Source organism: Stegostoma tigrinum, chromosome 36 (assembly GCF_030684315.1).
Source record: "Stegostoma tigrinum isolate sSteTig4 chromosome 36, sSteTig4.hap1, whole genome shotgun sequence".
Lineage (NCBI taxonomy): Eukaryota > Metazoa > Chordata > Chondrichthyes > Orectolobiformes > Stegostomatidae > Stegostoma > Stegostoma tigrinum.
Genome location: NC_081389.1, coordinates 25,542,425 through 25,562,615, shown reverse-complemented (window position 1 = coordinate 25,562,615; position 20,191 = coordinate 25,542,425). Strand labels below are relative to the sequence as shown.

General features: G+C 47.1%; 1 protein-coding gene across 4 annotated transcripts in view; it reads right to left on the bottom strand.

The window, feature by feature from the left end:
* bbs4 (Bardet-Biedl syndrome 4) overlaps positions 1-20,191 on the bottom strand; it is a 63,086-nt gene that overhangs the window by 8,610 nt on the left and 34,285 nt on the right. For 2 of the 4 annotated variants that reach the window (XM_048520571.2, XM_048520569.2), the window contains 6 exons: positions 14,308-14,435; positions 13,797-13,851; positions 13,155-13,223; positions 11,921-12,073; positions 6,132-6,303; positions 3,802-3,871 (listed from right to left, as the gene is read on the bottom strand). In XM_048520571.2, coding sequence (XP_048376528.1) covers positions 3,802-3,871; positions 6,132-6,303; positions 11,921-12,073; positions 13,155-13,223; positions 13,797-13,851; positions 14,308-14,435 — 647 coding nt within the window. Of the gene's footprint in view, positions 1-3,102; positions 3,165-3,801; positions 3,872-6,131; positions 6,304-11,920; positions 12,074-13,154; positions 13,224-13,796; positions 13,852-14,307; positions 14,436-15,456; positions 15,507-20,191 lie in introns of those variants that run through there. The other 2 variants (XM_059640130.1, XM_059640131.1) reach the window with 2 other exon arrangements.

The window sequence follows — 20,191 nt, the reverse complement described above, 5'->3', positions numbered from 1 at the left end:
CGGTGCCGATACAGTCATCAATGTAACGGAGGAAGAGGTGGGGTTTGGGGCCTGTGTAGGTGTGGAAGAGGGACTGTTCCACGTAACCTACAAAGAGGCAGGCATAGCTGGGGCCCATGCGGGTGCCCATGGCCACCCCCTTTGTCTGTAGGAAGTGGGAGGAATCGAAAGAGAAGTTGTTGAGGGTGAGGACGAGTTTGGCTAGGCGGATGAGGGTGTCGGTGGAGGGGGACTGGTCGGGCCTGCGGGACAGGAAGAAGCGGAGGGCCTTGAGGCCATCTGCATGCGGAATACAGGTGTATAGGGACTGGACGTCCATGGTGAAAATGAGGTGTTGGGGGCCAGGGAATTGGAAGTCCTGGAGGAGATGGAGGGCGTGGGTGGTGTCACCGACGTAGGTAGGGGGTTCCTGGACCAAAGGGGAGAAAATGGAGTCCAGATGGGTGGAGATGAGTTCGGTGGGGCAGGAACAGGCTGAGACAATGGATCGACCAGGGCAGGCAGGTTTGTGGATTTTGGGACGGAGATAGAAACGGGCCGTGCGGGGTTGGGGAACAATGAGGTTGGAGGCTGTGGGTGGGAGGTCCCCTGAGGTGATGAGGTCATGAATAGTGTTGGAGATGATGGTTTGGTGCTCGGGGGTAGGGTCATGATCGAGGGGGCGGTAGGAGGTGGTGTCGGAGAGTTGGCGTTTGGCCTCGGCGATGTAGACGTCAGTGCGCCATACTACCACTGCGCCTCCCACAGCTACCTAGAATACATCTCCTCCCACCCACCCTCCTGCAAAAATTCCATCCCCTATTTGCAATTCCTCCGCCTCCGCCGCATCTGCTCCTACGATGAGGCATTCCACTCCCACACATCCCAGATGTCCAAGTTCTTCAAGGACCGCAACTTTCCCCCCCACAGTGGTCCAGAACGCCCTTGACTGCGTCTCCTGCATTTCCCGCAACACATCCCTCACACCCCGCCCCCACCACAACCGCCCAAAGAGGATCCCCCTCATTCTCACATACCACCCCACCAACCTCCGGATACAACGCATCATCCTCCGACACTTCCGCCATCTACAATCCGACTCCACCACCCAAGACATTTTTCCATCCCCATCCTTGTCTGCTTTCCGGAGAGACCACTCTCTCTGTGACTCCCTTGTTTGCTCCACACTGCCCTCCAACCCCACCACACCCGGCACCTTCCCCTGCAACCGCAGGAAATGCTACACTTGCCCCTACACCTCCTCCCTCACCCCAATCCCAGGCCCCAAGATGACTTTCCATATTAAGCAGAGGTTCACCTACACATCTGCCAATGTGGTATACTGCATCCATTGTACCCGGTGTGGGTTCCTCTACATTGGGGAAACCAAGCGGAGGCTTGGGGACCGCTTTGCAGAACACCTCTGCTCGGTTCGCAATAAACAACTGCACCTCCCAGTCGCAAACCATTTCAACTCCCCCTCCCATTCTTTGGATGACATGTCCATCATGGGCCTCCTGCAGTGCCACAATGATGCCACCCGAAGGTTGCAGGAACAGCAACTCATATTCCCCTTGGGAACCCTGCAGCCCAATGGTATCAATGTGGACTTCACCAGCTTCAAAATCTCCCCTTCCCCCACCGCATCCCAAAACCAGCCCAGTTCGTCCCCTCCCCCCACTGCACCACACAACCAGCCCAGCCTGTCTCTGCCTCCCTAACCTGTTCTTCCTCTCACCCATCCCTTCCTCCCACCCCAAGCCGCACCTCCATCTCCTACCTACTAACCTCATCTCACCTCCTTGACCTGTCCGTCTTCCCTGGACTGACCCATCCCCTCCCCACCTATACTCTCCTCTCCACCTATCTTCTTTTCTCTCCATCTTCGGTCCGCCTCCCCCTCTCTGCCTATTTATTCCAGAACCCTCACCCCATCCCCCTCTCTGATGAAGGGTCCAGGCCAGAAACGTCAGCTTTTGTGCTCCTGAGATGCTGCTTGGCCTGCTGTGTTCATCCAGCTTCACACTTTATTATCTTGGATTGTCCAGCATCTGCAGTTCTCATTATCTCTGGTTAGAATATAAACGGGTGTTTTCTGAATACACACCTAGAAACTGCAGGTAGTTACTTGACAAGTTGGACAAGTAGTCTTGTCTATCAGCCTGTAAGAATCAGAATGCGGAACTAAAAGCACTATTTGCTGATGTCTTAGTGAAACAGTGTGAAAATTTCAAATATCAAGATTCCCAAGTGTTTCACAGCTGAATCTGAAGAGGGTCTGAAGGTTTCCCATCATTCTGCAACCAACTATTTCTAACTACTTCTCTGTTGTAACTCATCAAAATTTACTTTGGTTATTCACTTGAAGACTTTAGCTGTTTTCAAAGCCACCTTCAATTTAATGTGACAAACCTTTCAGTTTCTGTCCTTTTATCATGCGCCATTACTCCACATCTGAAATATTTGAGCCTCCAGATAATGTTTCTACTGGGAGGAGGAATGCACTGAAACTGAGGGTCATTGCGCCACCAGCCATAACAAGAGCTTAAACATTTTATTCAGTCATCAAAATTGGTAAGTTTGTTTATCTTTGTTACTGTTAAGTAGAACAAAAGTTCCAATAATTCCAATTAGAACACATTTATTACAGGCAAACTACATGAACTCACTAACAAGAAACTGAAGAAACTGTGAGAAAATCACCTCATTCTACCATTTTAGTTTTGATCAACAGAATTTCTCTATTATTTTCCACTCCACAGAGATGGGTCCTTGTGACACAGTGGTAGGGTCCCTATCTCAACAGGAGGCAGAGTCAAGTTTACTTGCTCCAGAGGTGTGCATTAATACGTCTGAACAGGGTGATTAGAAAATATCTTTCTCTGCAGATCTGTGCACATAATTTACTGTGTATGAGTGCAAATGTTTGCAATCAAGTAGAAGAGTTGAACTTAGAGTAGCTAGGTTGATAGCCAGTTTGCTGCTTTCTTAAAAAAGTTTACCTGTGAGAAGTGTGTAATTTTTGAGTTTACTGAAAAATCCGGTGATATGCTCTTTTGTTCTAGTTAACAGTAGTAAAGAGAAACAAACTGGTCATTTTTGATCATCAAAAAAGACACTTACACTTTTGGAAGGACTTCTGGGAACAGTGGAGCTCAATTTCCAGCACACTTTGCCTGCCAGAGCTGTAATAAGTAGCAAATGAAAGACATTAAAATCTGGCTCAGCTCCATGGGAGTGGCTGTGGTTATGAGGCAGAGATTCTCTCTCTGTAAATCCCATTAGGAGTGCAGATAGGGTCAACCTCAGCTGTGATGTCCAAGATAGTTATGTGGTCTGCCAACATTCAGTGAAGAGTTAGCCACTTGGGGTGTGGTCCTGGAAGGTATCTGATGCCTTGAAGCCAGTACTTTGTATGAATGTGGTTGGTAGAGCATAGAAGTTAGTCTTTTTCCCTCAATCTATCAACTTCACATTCTCTCATGTTAGTGCACGTCAGAAACTAGCTGAAGCAACCTGGAAAAAAGCTGTTTCTTTCAACTGGTGAATGATAGCACAACATCAGAGTGGGCATAAGTTGATCAGCGAAAGGTGCCCTGATGCAGGATAACAAGATAATCTGAGAGACAGAGTGCAAGAGGTGGGGGAGCGTGGTAATACAGACAATACTGTATCTAATAAAAAAAACTTGTATCAGTAAGATACTGCTGCAATAACCACAGAGCAAAGTCAAAACTTATCAGCAATTTGATAGAATCTTTCTCAAGAGATCATCTAATTGAATCTTTAACATTCATCGGCTCATATCCCACCGATACTCACTGGTCCAAACTCACTGCTTGGTTGTAGGCTCTCTTTGCATTGTCAGGATCTGCCAGGTTTGTTAACGTCACTGTAACAAGAAATGAACATAAGAAAATCTATACTCACTGGGATGTTTCAATACATCCACCGTTTCCCCACAGGTTTGTAACACTCGAGTCCTGACCTCTGATCTCATTCACCCTTTGACCTGCCCTTTCATTCCTCTAACTCTGACTTCTTGCAAATCATTTCACTGTTGAGAAGCACATGCCTAGTTACCTTGGCATGACTCCCTCCCTAAACACTCAGTCCTGACTACAGACTTGTTCATGCACTTCTCTCCATATTGCCCCACGTTCGATGTTCATTTTAGTTCCTCAACAAAAATGCTGCTGTATAAGGGGGCTGTTTAGATTCAGATCAGGACCCTTCTTAAGAAAAATCTAAGAATTATGACCATTTGCCCCAAAGTGCTCCCCCACTGACACCTTCATAACTTTCCCTGCTTTATTTCCCAACAGAAGGTCAAGTTTTGCTCCTTTTCTAGTAGGTACATACACAAACTGAAGAAAATCCCAACATGGTGATCATCCCTTTCCTAATTTCTTAGTTTCACCCATATAACTTCACAGGACTATCTCCAGGGCTAATTTAAAGCCTCCCGAATAGCAGTACCAAAATTACAGTCGAGCCACAGACAGTACCAGAAACCTGGCTGGCAGTACGATGCTCACCTGAGAGACCATTCCCCGCCTACAGTATCCAAAACAGTACATCAGTTTGAGACAGGTTTAGTCACAGGAGAGTCCTGCACTACCTGCCTCCCTCTCCGACCATTCCCAGCAGTCAACCATCTACTTGACTGTATCTGCAGTTTTTCTACCTTCCTGAAAATGCCACCCATCACAGCCCGTGAATCTTGTAAACTCATTGCCTGTAAGTGCCACTCCAACCGATCCATACAGTCCGATAGAAATCGTAACGAAACACACTTCCTGCAGACGTACTCTCCAGAAACATTCAAATTCTCCCTGACTTTCCATGTCTGAGCGGAAGACCACATCACCCTACTAAAAGCCATTTTTGTCCCCTTTAACAATCTACAGATCCAAAAACATACACATTTTGCTCAAAACAGTCTTTTATCTCAAAAACACTGCCCTTAATATTAAAAGTCAATCCAGAGAGGGATCACAGTAAAACTGTAATTTTAAAAATAGCCTGATCTTAATATTATGGATTAACAAAACAAAATCACATTGACAAGAGCTATAATGCCTCATTTCAGGACAAACAGAGAGTCAACTCACTCCATCGCAACATGTTCATTGATTCTCACATTTTGTTATGAAAATTAGACCTGGGTTCTCTGGGGCTTTAAGTTCTTCTCCATGGTGTAGCTGATTGTGTTGCATTGCAACACAGAGAAGGGACGGAAAAGTTTCCCAGGTGTTCTTAATAAATTTACAGGGTGCTGCTTCTCTATTGAGGGGCAAAGCATCAAACAACTATGTAAACATTACCTTCTTAACTGGATACATCTGCTAGAGATGGTAAATATCTCCAAATTAGGAGAAGAAAATGGAACCGGACATAGGTTCTGCGTTCAACTGTGAATGCAAAGAGGAGGACAGGATCAAACCTGTATGTGGGGCAACACTTCTCGATTCTCACTGTCTGGGGTCTTACGGAAACAGGGGATGACTGAACTGGTTAAAGGAGCTTTATGGTATCAATGTGGATTTCACCAGTTTCAAAATCTCCCCTCCACCCACTGCATCCCAAAACCAGCCCAGCTCGTCCCCTCCCCCCACTGCATCCCAAAACCAGCCCAGCACGTCCCCTCCCCCCACTGCATCCCAAAACCAGCCCAACTCGTCCCCGCCTCCCTAACCTGTTCTTCCTCCCACCTCAAGCTGCACCTCCATTTCCTACCTACTAACCTCATCCCGCCTCCTTGACCTGTCCGTCCTCCCCGGACTGACCTATCCCCTCCCTACCTCCCCACCCACGCTCTCCTCTATCTATCTTCAGTTCGCCTCCCCCTCTCTCCCTATTTATTTCAGAACCCTCACCCCATCCCCCTTTTCTGATGAAGGGTCTAGGCCCGAAACGTCAGCTTTTGTGCTCCTGAGATGCTGCTTGGCCTGTTGTGTTCATCCAGCTCCACACTTTGTTATCTTGGTTAAAGGAGCTGATGGTTCTGTATCCACAAACGAATCAATGCTTTGAGGAGGGATAAGGTAAGACAGGTATCATGCTGGTGTACACTCATTTAGTGAAGACGTAAATGTTAGGAAGAGTTAATGACTGTGTTGATCAAATGCTAAAGCCAATTCCATACTCACCAGCCAGCAACATGTACAACTCGCCCATTCTCGGCTGCATGTTGATGGCAGCGCTCAGAAAGTGGAATGCTGATGCATATTGCTGCATTGTCAGGTGCACCAAGCCCAGGTTATAGAGAATTTTCCAATCAAAGGGAGCCAGGTAGTTGGCTCGCTTCAAGCAACTGATAGCCTGGAGTAATGTAAACAACATCACAGCCATTCACTTTAGCAGGATGAGCACCTATCATTTCAGCATCACTTTAACATTTAAAATCACCATTGTCAACCAAAAGGATTTCTGAATGTGCATGATAAATGTGGGGAATGAAGACAGGACCAAGTGCTGTACTGTGCCTTGAAATGCTGACCTATACTTCACTCCAGCACAGTCTGATGACATGAGGGACCTCCCTGCTAGCCATTTTTGAACGTCAACATGAAATGCACTTTCGACTGTGTCACCTCACTTCCTCATTGGGCTGGACCTTTAACGATGGCACAAAAATGCAACCTCAGGAGTTGACAGTTTGTGAGAAAGATGAAAAAACATCACTGCACAACAGGTAGTCTTCAGAATGGCTCAAGTGATCTCGAGATTAGCTCAAGTGGTCTCTCATTAAGCTGTCCTGGAAGTGTTTGATAGGGAGAGTGTAGAGGCAGCTTTACTCTATATCTAAGCCTATGCTGTGCCTGTCCTGAGAATTTTTGATGGGGGACAGTGTAGTGGGAGCTATACGCTGTGTAAAACTCCATGCTGTATCTGCCCTGTTCCAGTTTAGTAACCAGCAGGCTGGTGATCAGGACATCCTGCTGCTTCCACTCTTTCTACCTGTCTGAATGTTGACTTAAAAGGGTCAGTAAGAAAACACTCACTGTCTTTACAGTTTGTAGTTGCAAGTAATCTGGGTTAAAGCAGCAGATGTTACTGTTTAAACTCAGTTATATTCCAGTCCTTTTTTTTCCTTTATTCATTTGTGGGAGGTGGATGTCATTGGCAGGGCCAGCATTTATTGCCCATCCCTAGTTGCCCTTGAGAAGGTGGTGGTGAGCTGCGTTTTTGAGCCATTGCAGTCCTCCTGCTGTGAGTTGACCTGCAATGCCATCAGGGAGGGAATTCCAGGATTTTTACCCAGCAACAGTGAAGGAACGGTGATATACTTCCAAGTCAGGATGGTCAGTGACTTGGAAAGGAACTTGAAGGTGGTGGTGTTCTCAAATATCTGCCGCCCTTGTCCTTCTGGATGGAAGTGATTGTGTGTTTGGAAGGTGTTGCCTGAGGATCTTTGGTGAATTCCTGCAGTGCATCTTGTAGATAGTACACACTGCTGCTACTGAGCGTCGGTGGTGGATGCTTGTGGATGTGGTGCCAATCAAGTTGCTGCTTTGTCCTGGATGGTGTCAAGCTTTTTGAGTGTTGTTGGGGCTGCCCCCATCCAGGCAAGTGGGGAGTATTCCATCACACTCCTGACTTGTGCCTTGTAGCTGGTGGACAGTCTTTGGGGAGTCAGGAGGTGAGTTACTCAACGCAGTATTCCCAGCTTCTGGCCAGCTCTTGCAGCCACTGTGTTAATGTGGTGAATCCAGTTGAGTTTCTGGTCAATGGCAACCCCAGGATGTTGATACTGGGGGATTCAGTGTGGTAACACAGTTGCATGTCAAGGAGCGGTGGTTAGATTGTCTCTTGTTAGTGATGGTCATAGCCTGGCATTTGTGTGGCACAAATGTCACTTGCCACTTGTCAGCCCAATCCTGGATATTGTCCAGAACTTGTTGCGTGTGAACACGGACTGCTTCAGTATCTGAGGATCACGAATGGTGCTGAACATCGTGCAAGCATCGGCGAACATCCCCAATTATGATGGAGGGAAGATCATTGATGAAGCAGCTGAAGATGGTTGGGACTAGGACATTACACTGAGGAATTCCTGCAGAGATGCCCTGGAGCTGAGATAACTAATCTCCCACAACCACGACCATCTTCCTGTGTGTCAGGTATGACTCCAACCTCCGGAGCATTTGCTCCCAATACCCATTGATTCCAGTTTTGCCAGGGCTCTTTGATGCCACCCTTGGTCGAATGCTGCCTTGATATCAAGGGCTGTCACTCTCACCTCACCTCTGGAATTCAGCTCGTGTCCATGTTTGAACCAAGGCTGTAATGAGATCAGGAGCTGAGTGGCTCTGGCGGAACCCAAACTGGGCGTCACTGAGCAGGTTATTTTTGAGCACGGATAATGGGAACTGCAGATGCTGGAGAATCCGAGATAACAAACTGTGGGGCTGGATGAACACAGCAGGCCAAGCAGCATCTTAGGAGCACAAAAGCTGGCGTTTCGGGCCTAAACCCTTCATCAGAAAAGGGGGAGCGGGAGAAGGCTCTGAAATAGATGGGGGGGGGGGGGGCGCGGATCGAGGATGGATAGAGAAGATAGGTGGGGTGGAGAGGAGACAGACACGTTAAAGGGGAGGGGATGGAGCCTGTAGAGGTGAGTGTAGGTAGGGAGGTAGGGAGGGGATAGGTCAGTCCGGGGAGGATGGGCAGGTCAAGGGGGCGGGATGAGGTTAGTAGGTAGGAAATGGAGGTGCGGCTTGAGGTGGAGGAGGGGATAGGTGAGAGGAAGAACAGGTTTGGGAGGCGTGGACGAGCTGGGCTGGTTTTGGGATGTGGTTGGGGGAGAGAAAAATTTTGAAGCTTGTGAAATCCACATTGATACAATTGGGCTGCAAAATTCCCAAGCGGAATATAAATTGCTGTTCTTGCAACCTTCAGGTGGCATCATTGTGGCACTGCAGGAGGCCCAGGATGGACATGTCGTCTGAGGAGTGGGAGGGGGAGTTAAAATGGTTTGCGACTGGGAGGTGCAGTTGTTTACTGCGAAGCAAGTGTAGGTGTTCTGCAAAGCGGTCTCCAAGTCTCCACTTGGTCTCCCTGATGTATAGGACACCACAACGGGTACAGTGGATACAATATACCACATTGGCAGATGTGCAGGTAAACATCTGGTTGATATAACGCATCAGCCTCCGACACTTCCGCCATCTACAATCCGACCCCACCCCCAAAGACATTTTTCCCTCCCCACCCTTGTCTGCTTTCCAGAGGGTCCACTCTCTCCGCGACTCCTTGTCTGTTCCACACTCCCCTCCAACCCCACCACACCCGGCACCTTCCCCTGCAACCGCAGGAAGTGCTACACTTGCCCCCACACCTCCTCCCTCACCCCCATCCCAGGCCCCAGGAAGACTTTCCACATCAAGCAGATGTTCACCTGCACATCTGCCAATGTGGTATACTGCATCCACTGTACCCAGTGTGGCCTCCTCTACATTGGGGAAACCAAGTGGAGGCTTGGGGTCCACTTTGCAGAACACCTCCGCTCAGTTCGCGATAAACAACTGCACCTCCCAGTCGCGAACCCCATTTCAACTCCCCCTCCCATTCCTTAGATGACATGTCCATCATGGGCCTCCTGCAGTGCCACAATGATGCCACCCAAAGGTTGCAGGAACAGCAACTCATATTCCACTTGGGAACCCTGCAGCCCAATGGTATCGATGTGGATTTCACAAGCTTCAAAGTCTCCCGTCCCGCAGTGCATCCCAAAACCTGCCCAGTTCGTCCCTGGCTCCCTAATCTGTTTTCTTTTAGGTTAGATTAGACTCCCTACACGTGGAAACAGGCCCTTTGGCCCGACAAGTCCACACCGCCCCTTGCAGCATCCCACCCAGACCCATCCCCCTATAACCCACACATCCATGAACACTCAGGGCAATTTAGCATGGCCAATCCACCTAACCTGCGCAACTTTGGACTGTGGGAGGAAACCGGAGCACCCGGAGGAAACCCACGCAGACACGGGGAGAATGTGCAAACTCCGCAAAGACAGTTACCCGAGGCTGGAATTGAACCCGGGTCCCTGGCGCTGTGAGGCTGCAGTATTAACCACTGAGGCACCGTGCCGCCCTGTTCTTCCTCTCACCTATCCCCTCCTCCACCTCAAGCCACACCTCCATTTCCTACCTACTAAACTCATCCCACCCCCTTGACTTGTCCATCCTCCCCGGACTGACCTATCCCCTCCCTACCTCCCCACCTACACTCACCTCCGCGCCCATCCCCGCCCCTTAAACTTGTCTGTCTCCTCTCCACCTATCTTCTCCTCCGTCCATCCTCGATCTGCCTCCCCCTCTCTCCCTATTTATTCCAGAACCCTCACCCCATCTCCCTCTCTGATGAAGGGTCTAGGCCCGAAACGTCAGCTTTTGTGCTCCTGAGATGCTGCTGGGCCTGCTGTGTTCATCCAGCTCCACACTTTGTTGTGTCTTATTTCTGAGCAGGTGCTGCTTGATAGCGCTGTTACTGACACCTTCCATCACTTTATAATGATCGAGAGGGAACTAGTGGGACAGTAACTGGCTGGGATAGATTTGTCCTGCTTTTTGTATACAGGACAGACCTGGGCAACTTTCCATATTGTCGGGTAGATTACAGTGTTGAAACTGTACTGGAAGAACTTGGCTCGGGCAGCAGCAAGTTCTGGAGCACAAGCTTCAGTACTATTGCTGGAATGTTGTCAGGGCCAGTAGCCTTTGCAGTATCCAGTGTCTCTAACTATTTCTCGATATCACGTGGAGTGAACTGAATTGGCTGAAGACTGGTATCTGTAATGCTGAGGACCACTGGAGAAGGCCGACATGGATCGTCCACTCAGCACTTCTGGCTGAAGATTGCTGCTAAAACTTCAGCCGTATCTTTAGCACGGATGAGTTGGGCTTTTCCATCACTGAGGATGGGGATATTTGTGGAGCTTCCTGCTGCAGTGAGTTGTTTAATTGTCCCCCACCATTCACAACTGGATGTGGCCGGGCTGCAGAGCTTAGATCTGATCCGTTGGTTGTGGGATCGCTTAGCTCTGTCTATCACTTGCTGCTTTCCCTGTTTGGTGTGTAAGTAGTCCTGTTTGGCAGCTTCACCAGGTCGATACCTCATCCTGGTGCTGCTCCTGGCATGCCCTCCTGCACTCTTCATTGAACCAGGCTTGATCCCCTGGCATGATGCCCCAAACTATACAGATTTTCCTACTTGGCTATGAACATAGGCTGCTATAGAAAAGGAATAACTGGACGTGGTCTCTGTTGAGGGCACCAGTACAGTTTGGTCATCCAAGTACTAAGAAATGTACTGGTTTGTTTACTATAAGGAAACTGCCACCACAGAAGGGCAGATGGAGTTCATTCAGTGCTACAATCCCTTTGTACTAAGCATCCATTCAGCTTCTCCATGACGCACTACCTGTAGTTTTCAGGTTTTAATAGAGAGTGCACACCTCCTGCTGGCCGGCAGTGGGCAGAGATGATGATTGCATCAGGTGTATAGTGACACTGTTTGGCCCGGGAGTGGATATTCCATGTCATAGATCCAATAGAGAAGACTATCATTATAAAAACCAAAAGAACTGCGGATGCTGTAAATCAGGGACAAAAACAAAGTTGCTGGAAAAGCTCAGCAGATCCGGCAGCATGTGTGGAGGAGAAAACAGAGTTAACATTTTGGGTCCGATGTCCCTTCCTCAAAACTGATGGTGGCTGGGAAAACGTCAGTTTATACGCAGAAAATAGGGAGGTGGGACTATCATTATGACAGATTATACACGAATATTATCGTGAAAAGATTTAGGTAACAGAATCATAGTTTCCAGTTCCAGACATGGGTAACCATTTACTGTCACAAAAGCCAAGTCTTATAAGGACACTGTTTATAACTATTCGGGACTTTGCACTGATCGGAAGCTTCTCATTATACTCACTGCCACATATTTCTTCTTGCCAAAGAAACACATTCCAATGTTGTTCCACAGGGGTGGGCTTTCTGGGACAGCATGCGCTGCTATTCTGTACTTACTCAGGGCAACATCAAAGTCACTGTGAGTCTGCATCATACTGCCTGCAGCCAGGATGGCCTAAGCAAAAGAGGCAGGAAATTAGAGAACAACAAAAAAATCACATCTGTGCATACTTCACTAAGCCATATAAGAGATTGATAATGTAACAACACAAGATTACTGTCCATGAGAGAAACAGCCATCATAATCAAAACAATTATTTCTGCATCAGTGAATTAACAGCATGTTTGCAGTTACTCAAGAAGAAATCATTTTCTTGATTAAATAATGACTCCATAGACAATTACTGCAACTTCACAGAAGTATTTCAGAAACATTAGCTCAAAAAGGCCATAAGTCCCTGTTCAGCCTACTCCCATCATTCAGTAAGATTATGGTTAATCTTTAACTCCACTTTATTACCAGGTGTCCACATCCTGGTATATCATCAGAATTCAGAGTTTATTGCTCAGCCTTGAAATTGTTCAGGAAGTGAATCTTAACTTCACAACTTTCTCAATGAAGAAATTTTTTTTAAATTCGTTCATGTGAGCATCACTGACTGGGCCCATCCACAGTTGTCCTGAATAAGGCGGTGATGAGTTGTTTTCTTAAACCACTGCAGTTCATTTGGTGTGGGAACACCCGCAATGCCATCTGGGACGCAGTTCCAGGAACTTGACCCATTGATATTGAAGGAATGGCAATGTATTTCCAAGTCAGAAAGGCAAATGGGTTGAAAGGGAATTTGCAGGTGGTGATATTACCCAAATCTCTTCTCAGTCTTAGGCAGCCACCCCCTAATTCTGAGATTGGGACCCCTTGCTTCAGACTCTTCAGGTGAGCAAACAATCTCTTAGCACCATCTCTGTTACCAGTAACAAAATGCTTAACCTGCTGCAGACGATCAGCAGCTTCTACTTTGATAAGTAAATGCCAGCGAACAATCCTTGCACTGTTGAATTCCTGGAATTCTGAATTGATTCAAAGCAAGAGAGTGCAGTTTTTTTCTCTTTTAAAGGATGTTTGATGATATTTGAACACAAACCAATTGTAAGAGTGTTACAGAAATATAATTTTTAGTTTCGTCACTTAATGTTAAGTACATCTGACTTGGTAAAGTTTCACATGTTGTACCCAAACAGATTACAATTAGTACCTTGTAATTATTGGGGTTGTAGGTAAGTGCATTTCCCAGATGTTCAAAGGCTTTCTGATACATTCCAAGCTGAAAGTCAGAAACACAAAGTATTGTTGATCGCCATTTTTTTTAAATAGAAAATTTTAGTCTTATTATGTACAAGTAAACAATGTAATGATGTCAATCGCATGACCTAGTTAGGCAATAGCAGCAGAAAGATGACTGAAATCATTAGAACAAGGCTGTTTAATTTCAAGCTAGTGATTTATCACAGCACCAGTGTCATCTATCTCGGTCTCTTTCTCCAAAGTAAGGAGTCACACAATAACTACTGTGTAAATATATACTCTCAGACAAAATGTCTGTATAAATACACTGATGCAGGACATGCAGATGACCTCCATGTGCAATCAGAGTCCTGAAGACAAGGGCCATGTACAGTGATGTGTCAGTCAAATTCCATTTCAATTGATTTTGGGACATTCCCCAGTGATTTAGGGATTATATTCTGTAATCTAATTCATTATTCTGTGAAAAATGCAAACGAGTGACCTTTTTGATAATGTATCAAGTATGGTTCTTAGGGGGAAAACGGCTGAACTATCTTGTTACGTATCTTTCTGTTACAGGTCGACTTTGTGCCACAGGCTGTAATATTACCTGCAGGTATAGTAATCCTAATGTAGTCAGAAGCTCAGCATTTTCAGGAGAAAACCTACAAGGAGGAAACAAATGCTGACATTATTTTAGAAATTCGCCTTGTTGAAATTCTGAAATAAATGAATTTTCAGTGATTTAGAGATTGCAGTAACATATCAATGACTGGCTTTTCTGATTTCCCCTCACTATAATGCCGTCCACACTCAATCAGTATGCAGCCTTTGAACACTATCATCTGCACTCTAGAATTCTCTTCCAAACTTCTCCACCTTGCCGTTTCTCTCCAAATCCTTAGGACCTTATCCCATCAATGGATCTCGTATCACCTTCCATGTTTCCCCACTTATCTACTGTGTCCACTGCTTCCAGTCACTCTATTTTAGGTTGTTTTCTTGTTTAAAACATTCTCAATAAACATTAATCATTATATAGCTAATCTTTACCTGAATAGTCAGCCATCACTCCCTGCATTTTTATTTAACATTGAAAACTTAAAGCATTCAATACTCACTCCACTGCCTTCCGATACGTTTCAACTGCATTTTGGGTATTTCCTTCCATTAAGTGTAGCTTCCCAAGCACCATGAAAGTCAGATCATGACGGCTGGTTTGTAAAGCACAGTTCAGATATTCCTTAGCCTAAAATAAAGATAAAAATTCTCACAGTGACTCTGATAAGGTGGGTTCAATTATTTAGATGAACAGAGATGCACAGAATCCACAGCATATAAATAGGTAATTTGTCAACAGCATGATCAGTTGATCAGTAGCCTTTTACCACTCCGCATCTAACTTCATCAGCCTACTCTTCTACTGTTTTCTCTCTCCTATTTATATAGCTTCCCTCAAACATATCCACGTTGTACACCTCAGTTACTCCCTGTGGAACCGAGTTCCACATTCTCTCTACTCTCTGTATAAAGATGTCATTCCCGAATTCCTTACTGGAATTTAGTAACATTCTTATACTTACAGCTCCTAATTTTCCCCATGGTTGGAAACACATTCCCTAAATCTGGTCTACCAAACTCATCGCCTTAAGAGACCCTCATCAGGTCATTCTTTGCTCTTCTCCACTCTACAGAAAAGACCTCAACCTTTCTGCCCTTATTTGACAAATAAATTCATTGCTTCTGCTATGATCTTTAGGATTATTTTTCAACTTTCCCTACAGCCTCTACGTATACATAGTAAGAATTCTGCACCATATTCCAAAGTCTGGTCTAACCAAATTTCAATTCAAGCTTAACAATTTCTTTGCTTTTCCAAAATTCTCTAGATTCAGGGGGAGTTCCAATATATTTCAAAAGAGCAAGTGTGATTCCTTCATTTGGAAACAGGGAGACAGAAAACAGGAAAACTAGAGGCTGGTTAGCTCACCACTGAACATTGGGAAGATGATGGAAATGATCATTAAACATATATAGCCAGGCACTTAGAAAAAGGCATGTAAATAGGCAAAGTTAGCATGGTTCTTGCAAGAGAAATCATGTTTAATCAACTTACTGGAGCTCAAGAAGTGACAAATGCTGTTGACAAAGGGAAACTGGTGTATGTACTCTTACATTTCCAGCAGTCATTTGATAAGATGTCACATCAAATGCAAACAAAAATAGCTCATGTTGTTAGAATCATATTTAATACCACTTGAAGGGCATACATTTTGAAGAACTGTGAAAAATTGATAATTTCAAACTTTGTGGAGCTTCCTGGAGTGATTTCATTAAGAGGTCATTGAAAGCTTCCTAGAAGTCACATGATTGATGAGACTGGTTTACTTGCTATGGACCCTGCTGGGGTTGTTTTGAAGCTCAGCAGGTTAGGCTGCATCTGTGAAGAAAGAAATATCAGAGTTAACGTTTCAGGTCCGGTGACCCTTCCTCAGAACTGATGGAGGCTAGGAAAATATCAGTTTATATGCAGAAGATAGTGAGGGGGATGGGGTAGGGAGTAAACAATAGGATAAAGGATAGAGCCCAAAGAGAGAGAACTGCAGTTAGACAGACTAAGGAGTTGATAATAAAAACCAAAAGAACTGCGGATGCTGTAAATCAGGGACAAAAACAAAGTTGCTGGAAAAGGTCAGCAGATCCGGCAGCATCTGTGAAGGAGAAAACAGAGTTAACGTTTCGGGTCCAGTGACCCTTCCTCAGAGCTGATGGTGGCTGGGAAAATGTCAATTTATATGCAGAAAATAGGGAGGTGGGTGGAGTAGGGAGTAAACAATGGGATAGGGCCCAAAGAGAGAGAGTTGGACAGACAAAGGAGTTGCTAATGATCAGGCTGGGAGGGTGAATAGTAGTTAATGGGGACTGTTGGTGACTAACAACGGGGGGGAGGGGGGGTGTGCAGTAGCAGGCTGTGGTAACAAGGCCTGGTGTGTGGGGTGGGGGAGCTAGGACATGGGAGAGTTTAGCCCCTAAAATTACTGAACAAAATATTGAGTCCAGAGGGCTGTAGGGTCCCCAAGCGGAAAATGTAGTGTTGTTCCTCCAGCTTGCGCTGGGCTTCACTGGAACGCTGTAGCAAGCCAGAGACAGAGATGTTGGCCAGGGGCAGGGTGGTACATTGAAGTGGCAGGCAATGGTAGTTCAGGGTCTTTTTTGCGAGCAGAACGTAGATGTTCTGCGAAGCAGTCGCCGACTCTACGCTTTGTTTCCCCAGTGTAGAGGAGACCACATTGTGAGCAGCAAATGCAGTATACTAGGTCCTTGGAGGTGCAGGTGAAGTGTTGCTTCATCTGGAAGGTATGTTTGGGCTCTTGGGTACTGGGGAGGGAGGAGGTAAATGGGTAGGTGTTGCACCTTCGCTGGTTACAGGGGAAGGAGCCGTAGGGCTGTGGGGAGGTATTGGGGGTGAAGGAAGTGTGGACGAGAGTGTCCCGGAGGGAATGGTCCCTGTGGAAGGCAGACAAGAGAGGGGAGGGGAATATGTGTCTGTTGGTGGCATCTTGCTGGAGGTGGCAGAAATGTTGTCTGATGATCTTCTGTATGTGAATGCTGGTGGGATAGTAGTTGAGGATAAGGAGAATCCAATCACTGTTGCGGGAGGGAAGACAAGGGGTGAGGGCAGAAGTGCGGGAGATGGGTTGGACCCGATTGAGGGCCCTGTCGACAACGGAGCTGGGGAATCCTCGGCTGAGGGAGAACGTGGACATTTTGGAGGCTCCCTTGTCGAAGTTGGCCTCATCTGAACATATGCGATGGAGACGGAGGAACGGGCAGAATGGGATGGAGTCTTACAGGAAGTGGGGTGTGACGATGTATAGTTGAGGTAGCTGTGGGAGTTGGTAGGTTTGTGATGGGTATTTGTGGCCAGTCTGTCCCCAGAAATGGAAACAGAAATATCGAGAAAAGGAAGGAGGAGTCAGAGATAGACCAGGTGAAAGTGAGGGCAGGGTGGAAATTCGAGGTGAAATTGATGAAGTTTTCTGATTCTCAACAAGAGAGGGAAGCAGCACCGATGATATCATTGCTGTATCAGAGAGAGAGTTGTGGGTGGGGTCCGGAATGGGGCTAGAACATGGAATGTTCCACATACTCCACGAAGAGACAGGCATAACCAGGGCCCATGTGGGTACCATGGTAACCCTTCTTACTTGAAGAAAATGAGAATAGTTGAAAGAGAAGTTGTTGACGGTGAGGACAAGCTTGGCCAAGCGGAGCAGGATGGTGGTGGGTGGGGATGGTTCAGGTCTTTGCTCCAGGAAGAAGCGGTGAGCCCTAAGGCCCTCCTGGTGGGGAATGGATGTGTAAAGGGCTTGCACATCCATGGTAAAGAGGAGTGGCTGGAGCCGGTAAACTGGAAGCTTTGAAACTGGCGTAAAGGCGTCAGATGAATCATGGATGTATGTGGGTAGGGATTGGACCAGGAGGGAGAAGACTAAGTCAAGGTAGGAAGAGATGAGTACTGTGGAGCGGGAGCAGGCTGAAACAATGGGTCTACCTGGACAGTCCTGTTTGTGGATTTTTGGCAGGAGGTAGAAACGAGCTGTACAGTGTTGGGGTCCCATTAGCTTGGAAGCGGCTAGGGGGAGATCACCGGATGAAATGAGATGCATAACCGTAGCAGATACAATGGCCTGATGTGCCATGCTGGGGTCATGGTCTGGGGGAAGGTAGGAGAAAGTATCTCTGAGAGTTAGCGCTCAGCCTCTGCAAGGTAGAGGTCAGTACGCCAGACTACAACAGCACCACCCTTAACGGCAGGCTTAATGACAAAGTCAGGGTTAGATCTGAGTGCACAGAATGCAGTCAGTTTGGAGGGAGATAGGTTGGATTTGGTGAGAGGTGCAGTGAAATTGAGGCTACTAATGTCAAGTCAACAGTTCTCAATGAAAAGATTGAGTGCAAGTAAAAGGCTTGGGGGGGGGGGGGGGGGGGGGGGTGGGTCCAGGTGGAGGGAGAGTGTTGGAGTTGGGCAAAGGGGTCTGTATGAGGGGGAGGGTCCAAAGAAATGAGCACGGAGGCGAAGACGGCGGAAGAACAGATTGGCATCATGTCGTGCCAGAAATTCGTTAAGGTGGGGATACAGAGGGAGACACCTGACGTCTTTGCTGAGTACAGAGTGTTCAGCATCGGAGAGCGGAAGGTTGGGAGGGATGGTGAATACCAAACTAGAAGTGGGGAGGGTTAGGGGAGGGGATAGAATCAGAGTGAAGGGGAGGAGAAGAAGATTCCAGAGGGATGTGGGTATTTTTGAGTTGGTGCATCTTCTGGGCCTGATGCCTGAAGGGAAAAGAAAAAGTTTCTTGTTAGCATGACGCATGAGCTGGAGGATGAAGTGGAACTGCGGATTGGTGCAGCCCTGAGTCAGTGTATTACGATGCTGCTGGACAGAAAGGCTGAGAGTATGCATCTGCTGCCGCATGGCACTGAGTGTGGGTCTCAGGGTGCGGCGAGAGCAGCTGTCCGTGGAACGTTGAACATCTCGGAGGTATCTGTGATCCTGGGAGGATTCAAAACAGGAGTTGATAATGATCTGGCTAGGAGGGTGAATAACTGTTAATTGGGACTGTTAGTGACTAACAACAGGTAGGGTGTAATGGCAGACTATGTGATAATGAGCGATAACAACGTGCAGAGCTGGATGAACACAGCAAGCCAGGCAGCAACAGAGGAGCAGGAAAGCTGACGTTTCAGGTCTGGACCCTTCTTCAGAAATGGGGGAAGGGTAGGGGGCTCTGAAATAAATAGAGAGAGGGCAGGCGATGATAGAAGGTGGATAGTGGAACAAATAGGTGGTGAGAAGACTGACAGGTCAAGCTGGCAGGGATGAAGCCAGTAAAGGGGAGACGAGATTCCCGACAGTGTGGAAACAGGCCTTCGGCCCAACAAGTCCACGCCGACCCTTGGAGCATCCCACCCAAACCCATTCCCTTATAACACACACATCCCTGAACACTACGGGCAATTTTAGCATGGCCAATCCACCTAACCTGCGCAACTTTGGACTGTGGGAGGAAACCGAAGCACCCGGAGGAAACCCACGCAGACACAGGGAGAATGTGCAAACTCCACACACACACACAGTTACCCGAGGCTGGATTCGAACCCAGGTCCCTGGCACTGTGAGGCTGCAGTGCTAACCACTGAGCCACCGTGCCGCCCCTAATGACTCTACTGATCTGCGTTGCCACCTTCAGGGTACAATGGAGTGTAGGTAAGGAGTTAGAATGGGGGGGTTGGACAGTGAGGACAGTGGGGTGTCTAGGTGGGAGGGAAGATGGACAGGTCAGGGAGGCAGGGATGAGGGGAGTGGAGGTAGGAAGTGGGGATTGGTCAGTGAGGAGGGAGGAGTGGGTAGTTGGGAGAAAAGACAGACAGGCCAAGGAGGCAGGGCAAGAGGGGGTGCTGGTCTTGGGATGAGGTCCATGGTGGGGATATTTTGAAGCTTGTAAAGTCTACATTGATACCATTGGGTTGTAGGTTTCCCAGGCAGAATGAGGTGCTGTTCCTTCAGTTTTCAAAGAACAAAGAGCAAAGAACATCACAGCACAGTAACAGACCCATCGGCCCTCCAAGCCCGCACTGATCCAGATCCTCTATCTAAACCTGTTGCACACTGTCCAAGGATCTATATCCTTTGCTCCCTGCCCATTCATGTATCTGTGTAGATACATCTTAAATGATGCTATCATGCCCTCCTCTACCACCTCCACTGGTAACGTGTTCCAGGCACCCGCCATCCTCTGCCTAAAAAACTTTCCACGCATATCTCCCTTAAACTTTTCTTTTCTCACCTTGAAATTGTGACCCCTAGTAATTCAGTCCCCTACTCTGGGAGAAAGCATCTTGCTGTCTACCCTGTCTATACTTCTCATGATTTTGTAGACCTCAATCAGGTCCCCCTCAACCTCCGTATTTCTAATGTAAATAATCCTAATCTACTCAACC